Genomic DNA, 18240 nt, shown 5'->3' with positions numbered 1-18240 from the left:
AAGTCTCCTGGAAATCCCACATTTGACATGCAGAGCAAAACAGTGACTCTGAAGACATACCCACTATCCTCTCAAGATTCAAATAAGAAATAAGGAATGAACTTACCTACTTACCTTGCCTTCACCTGTTCTTGTCGAAGCCCCGTTGAGCCAAAGCCTTGCTACTCTGCCTCAGACTACTGCAATGCCGGCCGCTCCCATGATGACCGTTCTGCTCAGCAGTGCCTCTCCTTTATAGAGACTGGATTTCCTGTCGAAAATCTTTGTTGGACCTGCACAGGAACACTCCTGTTGCGTCTGCACAGTACTGCAATCAATATAGACATAGAGTGCTGCGCAGCACTCCAGCTACTGTTTCATCAGCACCCTCTAAAGTTGCATCAAAGTCTATTAGTATTATACTCCATATGCCTTCGATTAAGTCCACCATTTATTAACCTTCCTAATTACTTGCCCGACCTAAATGCTATCTTTTGTGTTTTTTTTAAACCTTTTGTACTGCAACTTTGTTTAAACAATAATTTGTTTTTCAATATTTGAATTTTCCCACATCATACTTCATCTGACAACTTCTTAACCACACACATAATCTGTCTATATCTCTGTACAGTTTATTTGTGCTCTCTTCATGACTTGCTAAACCGCCCATCTGAATATCATCAGCAAATTTGACTGCAGTGTACTAGGTTCCTTGATCTAAGTCAATAATTATAGCTTATGAGTTTCACTGATATCTGTAGCACCCAATCGGTTGTTAGCTATTTACCTATCCATATTAGTGTATTATTATCAACCCCATGAACTCTTATCTCATGCAATAACCTTTTCTGCAGCACCTTATCAAATAGTTTATGGAAATCCAAATACCTTGCATTAACTTGTTTCTCTTTCATCACCCTGTTTGTTATACCCTATATCGTCAAGTATACAATATTTCCTATCATAAAAACATGTTGACTCTGCTTTATTGCCTTTTGATCTTCTAAGTGCCCTACTGTCACGTCCTGAATGCTATAATGGATTTTAGTACCTTTTTTCATCTTGTTTTAATTTCCTCCCTCTATACCCTTTCATTATCTATTTTAATGGTGATGAAGACTAAACCAACATGTATCTAGTGTACACCATCCCGTATGTTAATTAGAGTGGTAAGGGAAAACGGGAAAAGTGAGGTGGCTGTGCCGTATGAGCAATATGTGATTGGTAAAGGACAAGAGGCCAGAGGAAAGAGTTGTAGTGTATCATGAACATGTGAAAGGGGTCACTGCGCATGGTGAAGAATTCTGCTGATAAGCACATTGTACAATCTTGACAAAGCCCAATGCACTGTCAGGAAGACTTACTCAGCCATGATTCCAGATACTTTGTTCATAAACAGACTTTTCAACTTGCCCTGCCTGCTTTAAAATTATCCTATTTACTTATTTCCTGTTGCGTTCTTTCTTCCAATAGGAGATATTTCACATTGCTCCGCATTAAATCTAATCTGTGATTGCCCAATTCACCAGTATGCCTATTTTCACTCTGTTTGCTACCATTCTACGTCATTCCAGAGTTCTGTATCATTTGCAGGCCTGTGATGCAGTGGAAGTGCAAAATCAGATTATTACATTACGCCAAAAAGAGGATTGTTTATAAGAGGTGGAAGTTTATCAAAAAGGTATAAAATTGATTCAGATTTTTTTATCACATATACAGTAAAATGTGTCATTTGCGTTAACAACCAACACAACCTAAGGATATGCTGGAGGCAGACTAAAGAGAGACTGATAGATCCAGATGAGACCTACCATCAGCCCTCGCTCTTCTTTCTTCTTTCTGTTCATTCTGAATTAATTGTCCCCTTTTTTTTACATAGGCTCCTCCTCCCTATTCTATACACCACCACCTCATTCTTGGCTCCTGCCATCATGCCTTTGTCTGCTTTTTCCCTTTCACCAACAATCCTCAGCTTCTATCCATGCTTGAAAACTTCACATTAATTTTGACTATTATGCATAATATGAGACTCCAGTGATTTAATAAGAAAGCAACACTCAGTGTTTTTACTTGTACTGTTTCAAAATCTTGCATACTGTCCCACTCTGGAATGTAGATAGATCTCATTGAAAATGTTATTTTTATTTGTAAAATTGTAGCCTCATATAAAATTCCTGTGTTCATTTGATATTTTACCATTTTTTAGAATTATTTTGTACTATTTTTGTGGTTATTTTTAAAGCTTTTAATAAGGCTAATCTAGCCCCTAATCTTATCCAAAGTATACAGATAATGCAATTAATTGATCTTAGCAATTTACTGTTTTTCTGTGTTTAGTGCATGCTTGTCTTATAAACGATAAATGCGAAGACATTTCCTAGCAGTGGGATTGTATTGCCCAGGGCAAAGATTCAGAATGGCAGTGATTGGTGGAGAAGGGAGATGATGGATTGCTATACAAGGGTATGCAATTCTAACATGGAATATTGTGAATCCTGTAAATATGTAGCAGGTCTCTTATCACCCATATAAACACAGTAAAAGTATTTTGAATGCAGCCTTCTTTGTGAGATCTGCCTTGTCCATAAAACTGTAAGACATAGAATTAGGCTTTTCAGCCCATCAAGTCAGCTCCACCATTTGAGCATGACAGATTTATTTTATCTCTCAATCCCATTCTCCTTCTCTCCATAACCTTTAACACCCATACTAATTAAGAACCTATTAACCTCCATTTTAAAAATACCAAATAGCTTGGCTTCCACAGGCATCTGTGTCAATAAATACCACAAATTCACTACTTCTTCAGTAACGTTGCTCTTAGTTAGTGACCCTCCTCCACAATACGATTAAAATAACATCTGTTGACTGTTTTGTTTTTTTTTTACAGTTTTAACTGCATGGACTGGAAGCTACTTCCCCCAGCCACAGATGAAATGATAGTGAGATCTATGCTCATTAAAGGTCGCTTCATGGGTGACCCTTCTCATGAATACGAGAAAACAGTAGTTAAGAAGGTCAATGAAGAACAGACTGATCAGGACATTGATGTAAGACTTCTGACCAGAAGCAAATGTTTATAATCGATGGAAATTGCTGAAAAGTAAAGGCACTAAGGATAACAGTGGCAGAGGGATGCCACAGATTTACTTGCCAAGGACATGAAGGCTCGAATTTAGCACTGAAAAGCAGAAAAATGCTGCACAAATGTTTGAGAGAGGGATCTCAAGTGCAAGAGGTAGTACAGGTATAGAGTGAATTGGATAATGAAGGGCACAAGAAAGGATAGGATAGGTTTATGATGCTTATATGTAAATGTATAATGTATGTTAAATAAGGTTGAAGAGTTATAGGTGATTGTGATGTTGTGACAACAACCAGAGACCTGTTTTTTAATAGCAATTACTAAATGTTCATGGATGCCAGATGTTCAGGAAATTTAAGAAGGTTGGCTGGCATAAGGAGAATACTGCAATGCTAAGAGAGAAGATTCTGTAACAATCAGTACAGAATCTATATGACTGGAGTGCATATGCAACAGAGATCTGATTACATTACTGAATGTATTTTCTTGGCCACTAAAGAGTAAAAGCAATTAAAGACAATTTTACAGGAAGTAACAGAGGTGAAAAGCCATAAGGGTGATGATAATGGGCAGCTTTAACAAGACTAATGTAGATTGGAGTAATAATAATATTAGTGTCAGTGAGGAGGAGGAACTTTTGAAATGTCCAGAAGTATTTCTGAGAACTCAAAGATTCTAGTGGAATAAGGAAGGAGACATTTTTTTTACTGTACATTGGTATATGTTGTAAATTGGTTTTGGGAAGTGAGATGGACCAACCGGAGAGAGTATCAGTGGTGGCACATTTGGGAAATAATGATCGCATTATCATAGAAGTTAGAATAGCTGTGGAAAAGGGATATGGATTACTCAAGGGTAAAATTTGTCAACTAGAAGAAGAAGAATTTCCATGAGTTACAAATGGATCTAGCCTGCAAAATTAGAATTACAAATTAGTGAACAAAACTGATTGAACAATGAACAGGCCCTGAAATGGATGATCAACCATGATCATTGCAAAGGTGAAGTAGGCCTGATGGTCCAAGTAGCCCACTCCTGCTTCTATTTATTATCTTTTTAATTAGATTAGTGTGAATGAATAATACAGTTTTTTGATAATGAAATCGGGGAGGGGGTCACTGAGGTCATCAGAAGTTCAGAGGAAGAGTCTGCCGTCTGAAAAATTAACTCTGCTTCTCTTTCTACAGATGTTACCTGACCTGCTGTGTGCTTCCAGTATTGATTTTGCATTTATTTCAGAACTGCAGACTTTTTAAAATTTTATTTTGACGCAGGAAGTATAGCTGATGCAATGTACAATAAATGGACTTCTTTAAAAAAAAGACAAAATGAAGAGTGCAATATAATTGGTGTCATTGAGATTGAAGTCACGGAAGAGGAGAGACAGTATCAACAAGGGTATATCATTGCCTAAGAAACAGGAAACTGGGTAGCAGTAAATAGTTGTTTTACAAATTAAACGAAGTGTGCAATGACATTCGCCAGAGATAGGTACTAGGATAACTCTGATTTTTTTTGAATTAACTTACAGTTGAATGTACAGGGCTCAGTTCCTGAATTTATAAATGACTTAAAACATTTAGTAAAGTGTAAGGTTAACAACATATGTCTCTGTAGTCGGGCTGAGTGGAACATGTAACAAATAAAATTTAACTAAACATTCGCAACAGATCTTTTTGGGAAAGTATTCTAAGTTTGGCAGCTCAGCTGCTTAGGCTATAGGTAAGGAATGTCCAAAACTGTGTGATCTTCTGCCTCATAAAATCATTGAAAGGTTATATAGCATACAGTGAAGCCATTGGCACATTCAATTCATCATGGTCTGTGCAAAAGCAATTTGGTTGGTCCCTCTTTACTACCATATCCTCATAACCTTGTGATTATTTTTCTTCCATCTTTTATGCTGCAATTTCCCTCTTCAACTCTCCAGAAATTTATTTCAAATTCTAGGCACTCAAATGCAATAAAGTTTTTCTTCTTATCCCACTCGGTCCTTTTTTCAATCATCATCATAATTCTATGCCCCTTAGTTCTGCTGCCAATGGGAACAGGTCCTCGATACTCTTTGTAATACTTTTCATTATGTTAAATACTTTAAGTCACTTTCCCAAGGAGGAAAACCCCAGCTTCTCCAGTCTGTTCACACAATTGAACTCTCCAGTGTTAGTCAAACTCTTCTGCACCTTCTCAGAATCAATTGGTGTACTTCAAGCTATGACGCATAGCTTGAAAGGTAGGCTCGGAGGTGAGAGACTGGGAAATGAGAATGAAGATTGTGCTAGTTGTTGAAGATCAGCACAGCTCAGTAAGGACAAGTTAAGGTCAGGTTAAAATTATAGTTGTTGATTTGGAGCTTTGAAATTATACAGTATCTAAATTTTTTGTTCAAGTTCAAGATGAAGGAAGAAGAACGCTTGACATCCACAATTGAGCTAATAAACAGAGAAGCTGCAATCATTCCCAGGGGTGCATTTATTATGACTCCTCGAGGTGAGGTCCACATGAACAGGAGCTTTGAAGGTAAAGACTCTTTTATGTTGAGGCTTCACTTGGTAGAACAAAGAAAAACACTCCATAACTATTATTGAGCCTCTAAATCACAAATCTTTGCAACACAAGTTGTTGGACACAAATTGATTCAAGACAATTAAAACTTCATCACCATCCACAGGCAAGAACAGCGAATGTTGAATCACTCAGCAAGTGAGAAAGTATACTCATTTGGGTGTTATCTTGCTGGCTTCTTTCTACAATGTCTCCAGTAACTGAATACCATTTCTCTCATAACTAGAGTTATTAACAGTACTCCAATCGTGTTTGAATTTAGATCTCCTGATGTCATGTTCGCATTGCCTTGGATTTTTCCTCTATTCTCCTGACTCTGCAGTACATGATTAAACAAACTAAAACCACTCATGCAGACTTATCATTAGTTTGATTTAGTGACTTCTGCACAAGGAGTGATGCAAATTATCCAGAAAATTTCAGTCCTAGTAAATTACTTACTGTGCCTTTTAAAGGTATTCAGTCCTCAACCCTTTGTTCACGTAAATAAGTATTACAACTGGAGATGTTGATCAAATTGACTGAGATTTTGTATTTGTTAACCACATGCTCCTTTTTTCACAGCAGAGTTCAAAGAAATTATGAAGCATTAAAACCTAAAAAAATTCAAAAACTGAAATGTCAGTATCTCGAAAGTATTCACCCTCCATTTGCTCAGTACTTTAGTCTCATCTGACCACAAGACCTGCTTCCACATCTTTACACCACATCTTCTAAGTGGTGCTTTGCAAAGACGTTACGAATAAGGATAGGTTGTTTTTTTTTAGCCAGGGCTTCTTCCTTGCCACTCTTCCATAAATATCCCTGTTCTGCAAGGCTTTAGAGATTGTGGAGCCATGAACTTCAAATCCATTTGTAGCCTCAGACTTTGGCCGCTCACCTAGAGTGACTGTTGGCACCATAGTGGCCTCCTTTATAAGAGCCATTCTTTTGTGGCAACTAAGTGGCCTGACCTAGACAGTGTGGCTGTGGTTTCATGTTGTTTCCACTTTTTCATGATGGACTGTACTGAGATCTGAGTTACGTTGAGTGGCTTTGATATAGTCTTGTACCCTTCCTCAGATTTGTGCGTCTCTATTATAATTTCTCTGATTTGTTTTGAATGCTCTTTTGTCTTCATTTTGGTTTGGTCTGTTGAAATTCTACCATACCATTGGACCTTACAGAGAGAGTGTATTTATTCTTATGAATTTATTGAAAACAGGAGATGCTCCAATTTTCTACACCAACAAACTGGGTGAGTTGGTAAGTTAATTTGTTGCAACTGAGGAAAGTTAGTTTAGTAATTACAAAGGGGATGAATACATTTTCAGCCTCACAATTTTGATTTTTAATTTTTAGTAAATTGTTGACAGGTTTTAAATTTTTCTTTTGGTTTGACATGATGCACAATGTTTTGTAGATTAGGTCAAAAATTCTACTTCAATATAGTTGTAGGGGCTGAATACTTTTTCAAGTATTTAGTGAATACTTTTCAGTGTATCCATTCTGGACACTATACAGTACAACCAGACTTTTAAGGCTGTGGCATGTTTATCTATCAGCATTGGCTAAGTGAGTAACAAAGTTGGGGTTTCAGGTCCAACTCAAGGCCTGAACCCTTAGCTCTGATAAGGTATTCTAAGGATCAGCCATTCTGGATTGGGTGTTGTGCAATGAACTGGAATTGATTAGCGAGCTTAAGATGAAAGAACACTTAGGGGCAAGTGATCATCATATGATCAAATTCACCCTGAAATTTGAGAAGGGGAAGCTAAAGTCAGTTGTATTAGTATTACAGTGGAGTAAAGGAAATTACAGAGGGATGAGAGAGGAGTTGGCCGGAATTGATTGGGAGAAGAACACTGGCAGGGATGACAGTGGAGCAGCAATGGCTGGAGTTTCAGGTAGCAGTTCAGAAGGCACAGGATATATACATCCTAAAGAGGAAGAAATGTCTTAAAGGCAGGGTGACACAACCATGATTAACAAGAGGAGCCAAAGCCAACATAAAAGCCAAAGAGACAGCATATAATAGAACAAAAATTAGTGGGAAGTTAGAGGATTGGGAAGCTTTCAAATACTAACAGAAGACAACTAAAAAAGTAATTAAGAAGGTAGAGATAGAATACAAAAGTAAGGAAGCCAATAATATTAAAGAGGATACCAAAAGTTCCTTCTGATACATAAAGTGTAAAAGAGAGGCAAGAGTGGATATCGAACCACTGGAAAGCGATGCTGGAGAGGTAGTAATGGGGACAAGGAAATGGTGGATGAATTGAATAAGTATTTTGCATCAGTCTTCTCTATGGAAAACATTAGCAGTATGGTAGATGTTCCAGGTGTCAGGGGCATAAAGTTTGTGAACTTAACATTACTAGAAAGAAAGTTCTTGAGGTACCAAAAGGTCTGAAGGTGGTTAAGTCATCTGGACCAGATGGACTACACCCCAGGGTTCTAAAGAGGTGGCTGAAGAGATTGTGGAGGCATTAGTAATGATCTTTCAAGAAACACTAGATTCTGGAATGATTCTGGAAGACTGGAAAATAGCAAATGTCACTCCACTCTTCAAGAAGGGAGAAAGGCAGAAAAAAAGAAACTATAGGCCAGTTAGTCGGTTAGTCCGGCCTCAGTGGCAGGGAAGATGTTGGAGTCGATTGTTAAGGATGTGGTTTCAGGGTACTTGGAGGCACATGATAAAATAGACCATAGTCAACCTGGTTTCCTCAAGGGAAAATTTTGCCTGACCAATCTGTTGGAATTCATTGAAGACATAACAAGCAGAATAGACAAAGGAAAATCAATTGATGTGTACTTGGATTTTCAGAAGGCCTTTAACAAGGTGCCACACTTGAGGCTGCATAACAAGCTACAAGCTGCAAATATTACAGGAAAGAATCTAGCATGGATAAAGCAGTGGCTGATTGACAGGAGGCAAAGAGTGGGGATGAAGGGAGCCTTTTCTGGCTAGCTGCCAGTGACTAGTGGTGTTCCACAAAGGTCTGTGTTGGAATCAATTATTGTTTTACATGCCAATGATTTAGATGATGGAATTGATGGCTTTGTTGCAAAGTTTGCTGATGATATGCAGATAGGTAGAGGGGCAGGTAGTTTTGAGGAAGCAGGGGACTTAGATTAGGAGAATAGGCAAAGAAGTGCCGATGTAATACAATGTCAGGAAGTGTATTGTCATGCACTTTGGTAGAAGAAATGAAAGGGTTGACTATTTTCTAAATGGAATGAAAATACAAAAATCTGAGGCATCAAAGGGATTTGGGAGTTCTTATGCAGAATTCCCTAAAGGTTAATTTGTAGGTTGCGTCTGGGGCAAGGAAGACATATGCAATGCTAGCATTCATTTCAAGAGGATTAGGCTATAAAAGCAAGCATGTAGTGATGAGATTTTATAAAGCCCTGGTGAAGCCTCACTCGGAGTATGTGAGCTGTTTTGGGCTCCTTAGAAAAGGTGTGCTGAGATTAGTGAGGATTCAAAAGAGGTTCAAAAAATAATTCCAGAATTAAATGGCTTGTCATATGAAGAGTGTTTGATTGCTCTGGACCTGTATTCACTGGAATTTAGAAGAATAAGTGGTGACATAATGGAAACCTATCGAATGGTGAAAGGCCTTGATAGAGTGGATGTGGAGAGGATGTTTCCTATGGTGGGAGAGCCTAAGACCAGAGGACTCAACCTCAAAATAGAGGAGCGTCCTTTTAGAATGGAGATGTGGAGGAATTTCTTGAGCCAGAGAGTCGTGAATCTGTGAAATTTGTTGCCACAGGCAGCTGTGGAGGCCAAGTCTTTATGTATATTTAAGGCAGAGGTTGATAGATTCTTGATTGTCAGTGCATGAAGGGATACAGGAAGAAGGCAGAAGATTGGGGCTGAGAGGAAAAATGGATCAAGCATAATGAAATGATGGAGCAGACTTGATGGCCCAAATGATCTAATTCTGTTCCTATACCTTATGGTCGTATAACGCCCCAGTACAGGTACCTGAATGAATGCTACATTAAGAGAGGCACTATCTTTCGATTAAGCAACCTCCTGTTTATTTTCTCAGAAAACAGTCATATGGTATTGATTCTCTCTCAACAGATGCTGATTAATTTACTGAGTATTTCCAGCATTTTCTGTTTATTTTGTTTCTCTATTTCCACCTTTTGCAGATTTTTTGTATTTCTATTATTTGCTTATTTATTTCATTGCAATTTGGTTTGTGCAGCTTGTTACCATTATAGCAGTCACTGTCCTTCAAAATATGATTCATTGCCTGTATACCTGGAAGGTGTGAAAGGCTTTTACAAAATTTCAAGGTCCATTTTCTGTCATATAATGCCTATTTATTGGAGGAGCAACTTGTTAGATTCGTCACCTTGGTTTGATGGTTGTCTCCCAACTGTATTTGATCCCAGGTTTATCAGTGACTGAAGCCGGGAAGCTGAAGTCCTACCTTCACTTTACTAAACCAGCTGTGCTGAAGAAGAAGTCATTGCTGTTGCAGGCCAATTTGGAAGAGTCTATTGATTTTCTCAATTCTCTTGAAGATGACGAATTAAAAGGTAGGTCACCATTTGCAGAGTTCAGTGGCTATGGGGATTAAATGGTGAGCATAGATTATCATTGATCTCTTAAATGGAGGGGTTATGGGATTAATTTAGGAAAGTGGTGCTGAGACAAAGGAACAGCTATGACTTTACTTAATGGGAAGAAGAAGAAGAAAGCCCTTAACTCCAAGTAGAGTCATCGGGACGCCGTCATGATGGCGTTTTCTTAGCAGGCTTTCTTATTTTTACAAGGCCAAGTTGCTAGCTCGACGCTCAACCCAGCACGGATGGAAAGCGTGCAAGGGAGTGGCTGGATTCGAACTCGGGAGCCTTCGCTCTGAAGTCCGGCGCTGATGCCACTACGCCACCAGCCAGCTTACTTAATGGGAAATCAGACATAATGGGCCAGATGGCTTGCCCTGCTGCTCTTTGATATGTTCTCATGTGACTTAATTACAGAAATTAATAGGACAGGTAAAGATTATGCAGGTTAGGGCATCTCCACTGGAATGCTGGGCTAGTGTGAAGTTTCTATTTGGCGTCATACAGCATGGAAATAGGCCTTTCTTACCAACTTGAAAATGTCAATCAAGGTGTCTGCCAGACCTAGTTCCCAATACCTGATTTTGGTCATATCTCCCTAAACTTATCCTATCCACGTACCAGTCTAAATGTCCTTTAAACCTTGTAATTGTACATGCCTCTACCATTTCCTTTGGCAACTCATTCCATATACTCACCAACCTCTGTGTCAAAAAAAAAAGTTGCCCCTTAAGTCCCTTCTCACCTTAAACCTATGCTGTCTAGTATTAGACTCACCTACCCTCAGAAAAGACCCAGACTATTCACCTTATCTATGCCTTGTGTGATTTTATATGCTTCTATTACATCTCCCCTCAGCATCCTATCCTACAGGGAAAACAACCCCAGCCTACTCATTCTTTCCTTATAACTCAAGCTTGCCAGAGCCATTTACCAGCTTTACATCCTTTCCAATAACTTTCCCACTAATGTCAGGCTTACCAGCTTATATGTTTAGAGCTTTTTTTAAAGACCGGAACAACATTGGCTACCCTCCAATCCTCTGGTACTTTTCCTGTCGCTAAGGATGTTTTAAATATCTCTGCTAGGGCCACTTGTCCAGTCAAGCCTGTTTCACCATTCTTTCTGATCAAGGCAAATCTTTCCCGGGCCTCAATACATCTCCTGTGCCAGTTCCACATTGCTCTTAACTCACCAATTTCTCAAAAAATATCTACCTTTACTATAGGTATCGGATTAAGTATGCTTCATAGCCCTCTGTGGTAGAGAATTCCAAAGGAAAAGAACAGGATGTCCCTGTAACACTGCTGCAAGTTTTTCACAATACTTCCAACATGTGACAATAAACTTGACTGCCCTTCTGCAAGAAGAAATTCCCATGCACCTCAGTTTCAAATAACCATGTTATCTTGTAAGAATGTCTCCTTGTAGAGACTCTCCCACTAATGGAAACATCTCAGCACCTCTATTGTAATCCCCTGTTAGAATCTCAATAAGATCATTCCTCTTCTAAGTGACAAAGAATGCAGGTCTCACCCTTTTAGCCATTTGCGATTGGACAACTGTCTCATCCCAGAACTAGCCAAGTGAAACTGTTCTGGATTATCTCCAGTGCTATTATATCATTTATTAAATAAAGCGAGCAAAACAGGACACGGTACCCCAGGTGTGGTCTCACCAACTCCCTGTTCAATTGTAACAATAGAACTCTATTTTTAAATGCCAACTCCCTAGCAATAAAGGTCATTATGCTATTTGCCTTTTAATTTAACAGCTAAGTTGCCTAATTTAACCCAGCAACATTGACTGATGGGCTAGCTGGAAGTTTGCTGTCAACAGTAATGCTGGAAGTGCTGCGGAAGAGGGCTCCAAAGCCTAATTGCTAGAATATCTGCCAGCAAAATTGCTAATGCCACGGATCAGTCAAGGTTATCAAAGAAAGCAATCAATTTAATGATTTGTTTTACTGCAAATGCTTGAAATGTAAAATCAAAATGCTGGGAAGACGCAGTGGATTAGGGAGCATCAGTAGAAAGAGAACAGATGAATGTTTCAGGTCAAGATCTGCCATCAGAACTGAGAAGGAAAGGCAGCTCTGTCTCAATAGCAGAGAATACAGAGGAGGGCAATGGATGGTATATGAGAAATTTCTCTGATGAGGTGGAATAATGTAACCATGAAGGGTTAGTTAAGGTCCCTTGCCTGTGTATTTTGTTGCTAATGTTCTGGTATGGGTGATGTATGGTCTGGTCTAAGGATGGATTATACAAATGTGGAAAAAAAAGGATGGGGAAGGCAGGTAGAAATGGCCAGTGTCAACACAACAGAAAGAAAGAGCAAGTTATCTAAAGTTAGAGAGTCTGATTTTGAGTCTTGCAAGCTGTAAAGTGACAGGAGGGATAATAAGATACTGTTCCTCGAGCTTACATTGTAACAGTACAGGAGGCTGGAGCCAAAGTTTGGGTGGGAAATTGTGTCAGTTTAATGCTTCATATATAAAGCCCCAGGCTGTAACTGCTGCAAAAGCTGGCTGCACAAGGAACAGGAACCTGTTCTTTCAGGTGTTTTGGGATCTTGATGCACTTATGATGTTTCAATGTTTTTGAAATGGAAATTCCTGACTGGCAGCTACCATTGCAACCACCTCTTCCCCTAGTGCAGCATAAAAATCAGTCTTTTTAAGTCATCATCCCCATGCTGGCTCTCTGAACTACACAATTGATCAGGCTGAATACGCTCCATGTGCTACAACACTCTGCCTTCTGTGGGCAAGCCAATCCTGAATCCACTCTGCCAAATTCCCATGGATCCATGTCTCATGACTTTCTGGATGAGCCTTCCATTGGAACCTTGTCAAATGCTTTACTAAAATCTATATGCACCACAACTTCCACTCAATCTTCATTAATTTGTTTTGGCACTTCCTTGAAAAATTCAATCAGGCTCGTGAGGCATTGCATGCCTCTCATAAAGCCACATTAACCATTACTACTAAGACTATGCTTCTCCAAATGCTAGCAAATCCTGTAGCTAAAACTCCTCTCAATTAATTTGCCCACGACTGACGTAAGACTCACTAGTCTACAATGCCTAAGATTATCCCTATTAACTTTCTTGAACAAAGGAACAACATTTATCATTCTCTGGTACAACTCCTTGCACCCAGTTTTGTTTCATTTGGCTGTATTCATGTGTATGGTTGAATGACAATTAAACTTGAACTTGAGGTCTGGCTTCACCAGTACCTTGTATACAGTATCATGATCTCCCTCCATCCTTCTAGTAATAAAGGCTGATATTTTATTTGCCGCCTTGATAACCTGTTGCACTTGATAACCTTTTGTATTTCATGCCCAAGTACTCCCATGTCCCTCTTCACAACAGCATGCTGCAATCGTTCACAATTTAAATAATAATCTGATCTGTTATTTTTCCTTCCAAAGTGGACGTATTGTGTGCAGTTTTGGTCCCCTAGACATCCTTGCCATAGAGGGAGTACAAAGAAGGTTCACCAAGTTGATTCCTGGGATGGCAGGACTTTCATATGACGAAAGACTGGATCGAATAGGCTTATACTCGTTGGAGTTTAGAAGATTGAGGGGAGATCTTATTGAAACATATAAAATCCTAAAGGGATTGGACAGGCTAGATGCAGGAAGATTGTTCCCGATGTTAGGGAAGTCCAGAACGAGGGGTCACAGTTTGAGGATAAAGGGGAAGCCTTTTAGGACCGAGATTAGGAAAAACTTCTTCACACAGAGACTGGTGAGTCTGTGGAATTCTCTGCCACAGGAAACAGTTGAGGCCAGTTCATTGGCTATATTTAAGAGGGAGTTAGATATGGCCCTTGTGGCTAAAGGGATCAGGGTGTATGGGGGAAGGCTGGTACAGGGTTCTGAGTTGGATGATCAGCCATGATCATACTGAATGGCGGTGCAGGCTCAAAGGGCCGAATGGCCTACTCCTGCACTTATTTTCTATGTTTCTATGTTCTCACATTTACCACCATTATTTTTCATCGGTGGACCCTTGCCTACTCACTTAAACTATCTATATCTCTCTGCAAGCTCTCATCCATGGCGTCTTTTCCACTCAATTTAGTGGCATCAGATATGCTAAACTCAGTCCCCTCATTTAGGTTATTAATGTATATTGTGAACAATTGCAGGCCCTGCCCCAACCCCTCTGGTACCCTGGTCATCACTGATTGCCAACCAGAGAAACCCTCATTTATCTCAACTCTCGGCTTTCTAATGGTTAACCAATCCTTTATCCGTGCTAATACGTTACCCCCAATTAAATGCATCCTTAATGAATAAGTCTTTCATGTTGTGCTTTATTGAATGCCTTTTGAAAATCCACCTGATCCTCTCTTATCTACTGTGCTCATTATACACTCATAAAAAAACTCAAGTTTGTCTAACAGGACCTTCATGAATACAAGCTATATCTGCATAATGGAACCATTTCTATCCAGACATCATGATATTTCTTCCTAAGTGATAGCTTCAAGCATTTTCTGACTACAGACATTAAGCCAACTAGCCTATAGTTATTTGCCTTTTGCCTACATCCTTTGTTTTTAAGCAGTAGGGTGACATTCACTATCTTCCAGTCTGTTGGGTCCTGCTCAGAACCCAGGGAATTTTGGTAAGTTATCACAAATGCCTCTACTATAAGTTCTGCCATTTCTTTCAGTCGCCTGGGATGCATTCCATCAGGACCAGGGGACTTAGCTACCTTTAAGCCAACTAGTGTGCACCTCTTTAGAGACAGCTTTAGTAGTAATTCATCCCATCATTTCATTTTCCCACTATATCTTTGTAGCTCTCCAATATCCCACTCCCTTTTTCAGAGGCCTGATTAACTCTTATTTCCATCACCCTTCCAACTGATTACCACCCTGTGGATTTTTTTTAGAAGTCACCCATATCCTTCTATATTAAACTTCTAAAAGGCCAGATTTCCATGTTCTTGGCTCTGGAATGGGACAGAACCGGGAACCTTCTAACACAATACTATTCGGCCCATGTCCATGTGAGTTCATAGTAGAGGAATCTCATTGGTCCATTCACCCTCAATTGGAATTGGTTTATTATTGTTACATGTACTAGTGTACAGGTATAGTGAAAAGCTTGTCTTGCACTGTTCGTATAGACCAGTTCACTACACAGTGGACTGAGGTAGTACCAAGTAAGTTAATAACAAAATGCAGAATAAAGTATAACAGCTACAGAGGATGTAGACAATAAGATGTAAGGTCATAACAATGTAGATTGTGAAGTCCAGAGTCCATCTATTCTTACTAAGGAGCCATTCAGTAGTCTTATGACAGCAGAATAGAAGTGGTTCTGGAACCTGGTGGCATGTACTTTGTCTTTTGTACCTTCTGCCTGATTGGAAAGGGGAGAAGAGAGAATGTCTGGGATAGATAGTATCTGATTATGCTGGTTGCTTTACTGAGGCAACAAGAGGTGTAGACAGAGTCCATGAAAGGAAGGCTGGTTTACTAAGCTCTCTGTCTACTTCCTGTACTCTGTATCATTGTTATTTGTGGTAAGACCCACTACAGTGGTATCATCTGCAGACATGTAGATAGATTAGAGCAGAATCTGGCTACGCAGTCATGAGTGTACAGGGAGCTGAGGACACAACCTTTTGGAGCACCAGTGTCAAGGATAATAGTGGCCAGGATATTGCTGACAATTCATACCACTTACAGTCTGTTGGTCAGGAAGTCAAGGATTGGGCTGTAAAGTGTCGTGTGTTACGTCTTGGAGCTTGGCCATGGATTTGCTTTGAATGATAGTATTAAAGTTGGAGCTGTAGTCAATAAGTAATAGTTTACCATAGGTGTTTTTACTATCTAAATGATCGAGAGAGGAATTTAGGGCCAGAGAAGGGAGAGCTCTTTTGGCAATAACAAATTGCAGTGGGTCAAGGTTATCTGAGAGGCTGGAATTAATGGGTGCCAAGACCATCCTCTCAAAACACTTCATGACAGCAGATGTCAGAGCCATTTGGTGTTGTCATTAAGGCATGTTACCTTGTTCTTCTTTGGTACTGAGATGATAGTGGACTTCGTAAATCAGGTGGGAACCTCAGATTGAGCAAGAACAGGATGTAAGGACATGCCAGGGACATCATTCAAGCCATATGCTTTCCGCAACTTCATTCTCCAAAAGACTGATCTTATGTCCACAATGATGACTGTGGGTTTAGGTGCATTGGAGGCTCTCAGGGTGGGTGATGACATACCGATCCCCCTCTGTTCAAAATGTGCATAGAATGTGTTAAGGTAATTGACAATGGATGTGCTGTTGTTGGTGATATTGCCTGACTTTGTTTAGTAACCCATTATAGTAAGTAAGCCCAACCACAACTGATGGCTGGCCTGGGCCTCCATTATGGACTGGTGTTGGCACCTTCATTGCTTTATGGAAGCGAGTATCTCGATTTCTTCTAAAGGTCAAGGTCACCTGATTTGAATGCTGCATTCTTCGACTTCAGTAGGGAAAGAATCTCCCAGTTCCTCCATGGTATCCAGTTTGGGAACAACTAGATTGTCACCAGAACAGTCATGTCTGAGCACCAAAAAGAGCTGATATAGAAGAGACCTCTCTATCTCTATTCACAAACAAGAGAAAATCCACAGATGCTGGAAATCCGAGCAACACACAAAATGCTGGAGAAACTCAGCAGGCCAGACAGCATCTAGGAAAAGAGTACAGTTGATGTTTCGGCCCGAAACTTCTGAGTTCCTCCAACATTTTGTGTGTGTTCTCTACCTCTAATTTTGCCTGAGGATGTCATAAGGTCCATCCTGTGAATTAAGAAGACCTCAGGTTGTATGGACAGTCTGGTGAAGGAGGTGTGTACCATATTTCCATTAATCAGCACACAGCGTCCCCTTGGTTAATCAATTTTGTTCCCAATGGTCAAAAGCTGAGGTACTACCAATTCACTCCTCTCTAACATTCAAATTGTATGTTAGTTATAATACATTGAAGGTGTTGCATAAATGAAGATTGTTGTTGAAGCAGGAGATACCTACAAAAGAAGACAGCACAACTTATGTTTTGTTCATTAGCACATTTCCAGTTCCCTTTATTTGCAGAGGAGCCATAAAAAACTGCAGAAGCTAGAATCTGGAGCAACAAATAATCTGCTGGGTGAACTCAGTGGGTCAACCAACATTTATGGGAGGAGAAGATTGTTGCTTTTTATTTGCATCTTCCACTTTTCTGTAATGTTTATATTTATCAAAGCGAAAACAATGGAAATCAACATTTTTTGCAAATCCTCTTGTCATAGCACAATTTCAAACTTTATTTCCATTTTTTTTACTCTAAAAGGAGAGCATTCCTGTGGGATGCATATATGGGGTTGTCATTGACAGTGGAAGTGATTTACTTTAATTCACTGACAGGAATTACATGAATTGTCAGTTCAAATCACAGGAACTCATTAATCATTGAATACAGTTTTGCTCCATTCTCAGCTTTGTTACTCAGGAGATAACCCAGTCATAATGGAACTGTTCACAGTCAAATGTCAGGGGAGCTGCCGACTGAACTTTGGCACATTATGTACTGTCTCCCTCTGGGAGCACACACAGACCTTGCATTTGTAGGATTTTTATATCAGTCAAAAGAAGCACAGTTTATCCAGCTCTTTTTAGGGGATTGTAAGTAATGCTTGCTGGATATATTATTTAAAAAGCAAAACGTGTAATTTCATGGGATCACTCCCGTAAAAGGATTGGTAGGCAGAGCTAGGGTGGCCATTGTGAATACCAAGAAGGCAAGTGTGTGTTTATTTTTTCATTGCTGGTGGGTTTGGAGAGGAATGTTTCCCAATTACTCAAATTCTGGATCTTTGTGATTGATAGGAGCAAGCAGATGTTTTTTCAATGTTTCCTCCTTCTGTCACTGCAGTAACTTAAGCTCTGCTCTGAAGTATTCCCTTTGCTCATGTCATCTTCATCCTGGATCAAGCTGATAGAAGGCATTGCACCATTGATTTTTGTTTCATTGCAGACT

General features: G+C 39.6%; 1 protein-coding gene across 1 annotated transcript in view; it reads left to right on the top strand.

The window, feature by feature from the left end:
- The window catches only part of rsph9 (radial spoke head component 9), a 51293-nt gene that overhangs the window by 4813 nt on the left and 28240 nt on the right, over nt 1-18240 (top strand). The window contains exons 2-4 of the mRNA XM_063040633.1: nt 2870-3029; nt 5455-5584; nt 10025-10171. Of these exons, the coding sequence (XP_062896703.1) occupies nt 2870-3029; nt 5455-5584; nt 10025-10171 (437 nt within the window). The remainder of the gene's footprint in view (nt 1-2869; nt 3030-5454; nt 5585-10024; nt 10172-18240) is intronic.

The sequence above is a fragment of the Mobula hypostoma genome, chromosome 2 (assembly GCF_963921235.1).
Source record: "Mobula hypostoma chromosome 2, sMobHyp1.1, whole genome shotgun sequence".
NCBI classification, from domain to species: domain Eukaryota; kingdom Metazoa; phylum Chordata; class Chondrichthyes; order Myliobatiformes; family Myliobatidae; genus Mobula; species Mobula hypostoma.
Note: the sequence above shows the minus strand (reverse complement) of the source record. Positions and strands in the feature narration are given on the sequence as shown.